The following is a 5,307-nucleotide window of genomic DNA, read 5'->3' as shown; positions in this document are numbered from 1 at the left end:
AACTAGTGCCAGTTTCGATAGAGAGAGCAGTGTTTCAGATTAACTCAAGTTTACAGAAGGGGAAAGATGGAAGATTAGCCTGTAGAGTTTGAGAGTATTCAACTAAAAGATTGCTTTTTAGGGAGAAGCAGGAGAGGAAGGCCACACACACACGCACACCGTAAAAATTCAGCTGAAACGACTGAAAGGTTCAAGTGAGAAGAATTCAATGCAAAAATCAGAATCCAGCAGCATGAGAAAACCTGTGATGTTTATTTATTGATGGACGTACAGGTCAGAGACAAGCATCATCATAAATGTACAACTCTTCAAAGAGCACAAGGAAAAGCCAGATAGGACCGGATAAGAACTGCATTCAGCATGTTAACCAGCACAAACCTGGAGCCGCCTGAGCACACTGCAAAGGTTCAGTAGTCAACCATTCTGTTTTTAGTGGTATGCCCATTAAATAGATAATGTAATCGACAACACTGACCTCTCAATCACCCTCGCAGTCCAGGTTTCAGTGCTTCCTGCATGAACAGTTTCAGTCACTTGCTACTTTAACATGAATATTTAAACAGCTCCCCAACCCCTCCACTCTGATAGCTTGGGCAGAGAGCAACCCAAAACATCAATAATCTTTCAGGAATAAATCAAAGATCAGCGTTGGATGGATTTACACTAGGGTTAGAGTAAAGCTCCCTCTACACCATCCCATCAAACATTCCCAGGATAGGTACAGCACAGGGTTAGATACAGAGTAAACATCACTTATTACTGGAGTTCAGATCCAATGACGGATGATGTTTCCATTCTCCTGGATTAATTTTGAGTGAAAGCACATCAAAGCAGTGGGTTGGGGCAACTGATCTCCAGGAGGAGTGGAGAAAACTTTCTGCGGAGTGTGGTGAATTTGATGGCAACCTCGAGGGGAAATCAGCACTCTGCACAACATACAACAAAACAACACTAAGGGACAGTCCTGATGAGGGGTAGAACGGGCAGTTCTGTGCCACAGAGCCAGTACTGTACAAGTCCAGCTATCGGAAGTCATCAGTACTAAACATTCCCTTGGCACGGCGCAGGATGGAGTCTTTAGAAGCATCATATGGGTGTTCCTTGGATGGAATTTCCAGCACAGCAGGAATGGAGAGAGTATGAGCATCAATGACATGACGAATCATTTCTGCAATGTACTGATTGATCAGGATGATCCCAATGTCATCACGGCTCAAGAAACTCCTGCAGGGAAAAGAAAACAGGAAAGTTTACTCCAACAGCTGGGCTGGATCAATGGGGCGGAAATCAATTCATACACAACCTCACAGAATCAGGTGACAAAGGTTGTCCACTGACCCTCTCCCTCCTATCCTCAAAAGGGACACCATCACAGGGAGGATCAGACATTCAGCTGTCCACAAGGGGCAGCAGGGACCTGGGTTTGATTCTGGCCTTGGGTGTGTGGAGTTTGCATGTTCTCCCCATGTTTGTGTGGATTTCCAACAGTTGTAGGTTAGGTGGATTGGCGCTGGTAAACGCATGAGGTCAAGGGGATAGAGGGGAGGGCACAGGTAAGATGCTCCTTCAGAGTAAACTCGACGGGTCGAATGGTCTCCTTCTGCACAGTAGTGATTCTATAAATTCCACCCCACTCTGCCCTCTTTTTAGGTCAAACCAAATAAACAAACTCAGATTAAGTCAGGACAAAGTAAAAGGGGCAGCTCCCCAAAAAGGAGGGGGAACAGCCCGAACAGAAATCAAAGTACAAAGGAAACTTAAAAACATCAAATTAAAATGTGATTGTCAGGGTCAATAACGCACCCCAACCCCTGCGGTGCCCAACGGGCGCGGAAGACGTCAACCGCGCCCAATGCTGGGCAAACCAAGCGCAGCACTTTGTGGTAGAATTACAGAATTCCTACAGTACAGAAGGAGGCCATTCGGCCCATCGAGTCTGTACCGACCACAATCCTAGTACAGAGGCACTCCCCCACTCGAAGTGCGTACAAGCAAGAGGTTGACTACAGGAATCAATAAAACCCTCAACCACTAAACATGGGATTATTCCTGGAAAGAGAGAGCACAACATTTGGAGAGAGGGGGCGAGGTGTATGGAAGATAGGGAAATGGAATCAGGTTGCCCTTAAAAGGGGCACAGGGGAAGCAGAGTCAGAGCATCCAGAGTGAGAAAGGGAGGACCCAAATCAGAGGAGGGCTGGCCAATGTAGCCTCAGGCCGAGCTGACCCCACTCCAAATACCGATAGGAACAGCACTGACTGGCAGTTCCCTCAGTCACGAGAGGAATTCACGTCCTCAAACAAGGGGTGACAGATGTCGAGAGCAGGGCCGGGATGAATCAGATCCTGCACACTGGCAGATTCCCCCAATGGTATCTGCAGCCTGCACAGTTCACAAGGTCCAGGGTGGAGAGCAGTATGAGGAAGTAGAAAGGATCAGCCCCAGTGTCATGCTCTGGGTCGCAGCCCTGCCCAGCATCATACTGGAACCTTCCAGCCCCAAGACACAGGACATCTCAAAGTGATGTTGACTATGGCAAACATCAACCAGGAATAAATCCCCAGCTCTTATTTGAAATAGTGCCATGGGAACGAGGTGTCGGTTTAACCTCGCCCTCCCCTCTCCTAGGCCCGGAGTCCAGCCCCGGCCTCGAGTTTCCGCCCTCCCTCAGGCGCGGTCGCTCTCACTTGAAAGTCTCCTCGATCTCCGTCACGCTCGTCTCCTTCTCCACCACCAGGAAGTTGGGCCGACGGTTCTTGTTGAGTTCGCCGATCCCGCCCAGCAGGAAGCCGGTGCAGGTGTCCTCATCGCCTAAGACAGCAATCAACTTGCCTCTCATCGCCATCCCGGCGTCTGAAACGCAGCCGCTCCGACTCCAGCTTTATATACCCCGAACGGTAGGGCCGCGCGCCTGCGCACTGTTGCTCCGGCCGCCAGCGACGTCACGCCTCCGGTCAACTCCTCGAGCACTGATTCTGCGTACCTGCGCCCAAAGAAAGCCAGTGCGCGTGCGCTATAACGGCTGCCGCACCTGCCAGGTGTGAAGCGCAGCCGACTGGGCGAGCGCGAGGACACCCCACACAGCATCTGCCACAACCACCATGGCTACTGTGGCCAGTGTGGGGCTATCTGATAACCAACTGACAAATACAGCCGGCCTGGCCCAGCTTAAAGATTAGTCTCCCAGCCACAACCCGATAGGGCAGGAGGCCATTCGTCACAGTGTCACTCAGGTCCTATCCCAGTAACCCTACATATTTAACCTGCTAGTCTCCCTGATACCAAAGGGCAATTTAGCATGGCCAATCCACCTAACCTGCACATCCTTGGACTTTGGGAGGAAACCGGAGAAAATCCACATTGGGAAGTAATAGTTTGTCAGCATAAAATACATTTCATAGAAATTTGAAAGTCTTCAAGGGAGTCAGGCCCAAGAGGACAACACTTAGGGCTATGGGATAGAGTTGAAAATGGCTGGAATGGACTGCTACCACACCGTAATCTCAAGAGTTGTTGAGAATTTTCAGAGACTATTTCCTCGGGTGGATGTAGCTGTTACTAGGGGGCATAACTATAAGGTTCGTGGAGGAAGATATAAGAGGGATGTCCGAGGTAAGTTTTTTACTCAGAGTGGTTGGGGTGTGGAATGGACTGCCTGCTGTGATAGTGGAGTCAGACACTTTAGGAACTTTCAAGCGGTTATTGGATAGGCACATGGAACACACTAGAATGATAGGGAGTGAGATAGCTTGATCTTAGTTTCGGACAAAGCTCGGCACAACATCAAGGGCCGAAGGGCCTGTACTGTGCTGTGCTATGGTCAAACTGTATGTTACAGAACCTACGAAGGAGCAAGCTATCTTGGATCTGGTCCTGTGTAATGAGACAGGTAAAATTAATGATCTCCTTGCGAGGGATCCTCTTGGAATAAGTGATCAAAATATGGTTGAATTTCTAATACAGATGGAGGGTGAGAAAGTAGGGTCCCAAACCAGTGTCCTCTGCTTGAACAAAGGGGATTACAATAGGATGAGGGCAGAGTTGGCTAATGTAGACTGGGAACACAGACTAATTGGAGGGACCGTTGAGGATTTTTAAAGGAGATTTTTCTCAGTACTCAGCAAAAATATATTCCAGTGAAGGAATGTAAGAAAAGAGATAACCAGCCATGGATAACTAAAGGAAATAAAGGAGAGTATCAAATTAAAAACCAATGCATACAGTGGCCAAAATTAGTGGGGAACTAGAAGATTGGGAAGGCTTTAAAAACAATATACTAAGGCGGCAATAAAGAAAGGAAAGCTAGATTATGAAAGTAAACTAGCACAAAATATAAAAACTGATAGTAAAAGTTTTTACATACTTGTAAAACTGGAAAAGAGTGGCTAAACTTCCTTAGATGAGGAGGATTTAATAATAGGAAACAAGGAAATGGTCAAGGCCTTAACAAGTTTATGTCAGTCTTCACAGTGGAGGACACAAATAGCTTACCAATAATTGACAGTCATGGGACTGTAGGGGGTGAGGACCTTAAAACGATCACTATTACTAAAGAGGTAGTGCTGGGTAGGCTAATGGGACTAAAGGTAGACAATTTCCCTGGTCCAGATGGAATGCATCCCAGGGTACGAAAAGAAACAGCAGAAGAAATAGCAAATGCATTAGTTGTAATTTATCAAAATTCACTGGACTCTGGGGAGGTGCCAGCTGATTAGCTGTTTTCCAATGTAACACCGCTGTTTAAAAAAAGGAGGTAGACAAAAGGCAGGTAACTACAGGCCAGTTAGCTTAACATCCGTAGTTGGGAAAATGCTGGAATCTATCATTAAGGAAGAAATAGCAGGACGCCTGGAAAAGGATGGTTCAATCAAGCAGACGCAGCATGGATTCATGAAGGGAAAGTAATGTTTGACTAATTTACTGGAATGCGGTTGACAGAGGGGAACTAGTGGATGTGGTGTATTTAGATTTCCAGAAGGCATTTGATAAGGTGCCTCACAAAAAGGTTGCTGCATAAGATAAAGGTACACAGAGTTGGGGGTAAAGTGTTAGCGTGGATTGAGGATTGGCTATCTAACAGAAAGCAGAGAGTCGGAATAAATGGGTGCTTTTCCAGTTGGCAGCGACTAGTGGCGTGCCGCAGGGATCGGTGCTGGGGCCTCAACTATTTACCATATACATAGACAATCTGGAGGGGGGGACCGAGTGTAGGGTCTCAAAGTTTGCAGATGACATAAAGATGAGTGGGAAAGCAGAGAGATTTGATAAGCTAAGTGAGTGGGCAAGGATCTGGCAGATGGAGTATA

The 5,307-nt window shown here is 47.2% G+C and overlaps 1 protein-coding gene across 1 annotated transcript; it reads right to left on the bottom strand.

The window, feature by feature from the left end:
• Positions 1-231: 231 nt before the first annotated feature.
• On the bottom strand, positions 232-2,992 carry atp6v1f (ATPase H+ transporting V1 subunit F). Its single transcript, XM_078235705.1, has 2 exons — positions 2,689-2,992; positions 232-1,224 (listed from the first exon to the last, which is right to left on the bottom strand). The coding sequence occupies exons 1-2, from the start codon at positions 2,844-2,846 to the stop codon at positions 1,023-1,025; spliced, it is 360 nt and encodes a 119-aa protein (XP_078091831.1). The 5' UTR covers positions 2,847-2,992; the 3' UTR covers positions 232-1,022.
• Between the last annotated feature and the right edge of the window lie 2,315 nt (positions 2,993-5,307).

Source organism: Mustelus asterias, chromosome 19 (assembly GCF_964213995.1).
Source record: "Mustelus asterias chromosome 19, sMusAst1.hap1.1, whole genome shotgun sequence".
Lineage (NCBI taxonomy): Eukaryota > Metazoa > Chordata > Chondrichthyes > Carcharhiniformes > Triakidae > Mustelus > Mustelus asterias.
Note: the sequence above shows the minus strand (reverse complement) of the source record. Positions and strands in the feature narration are given on the sequence as shown.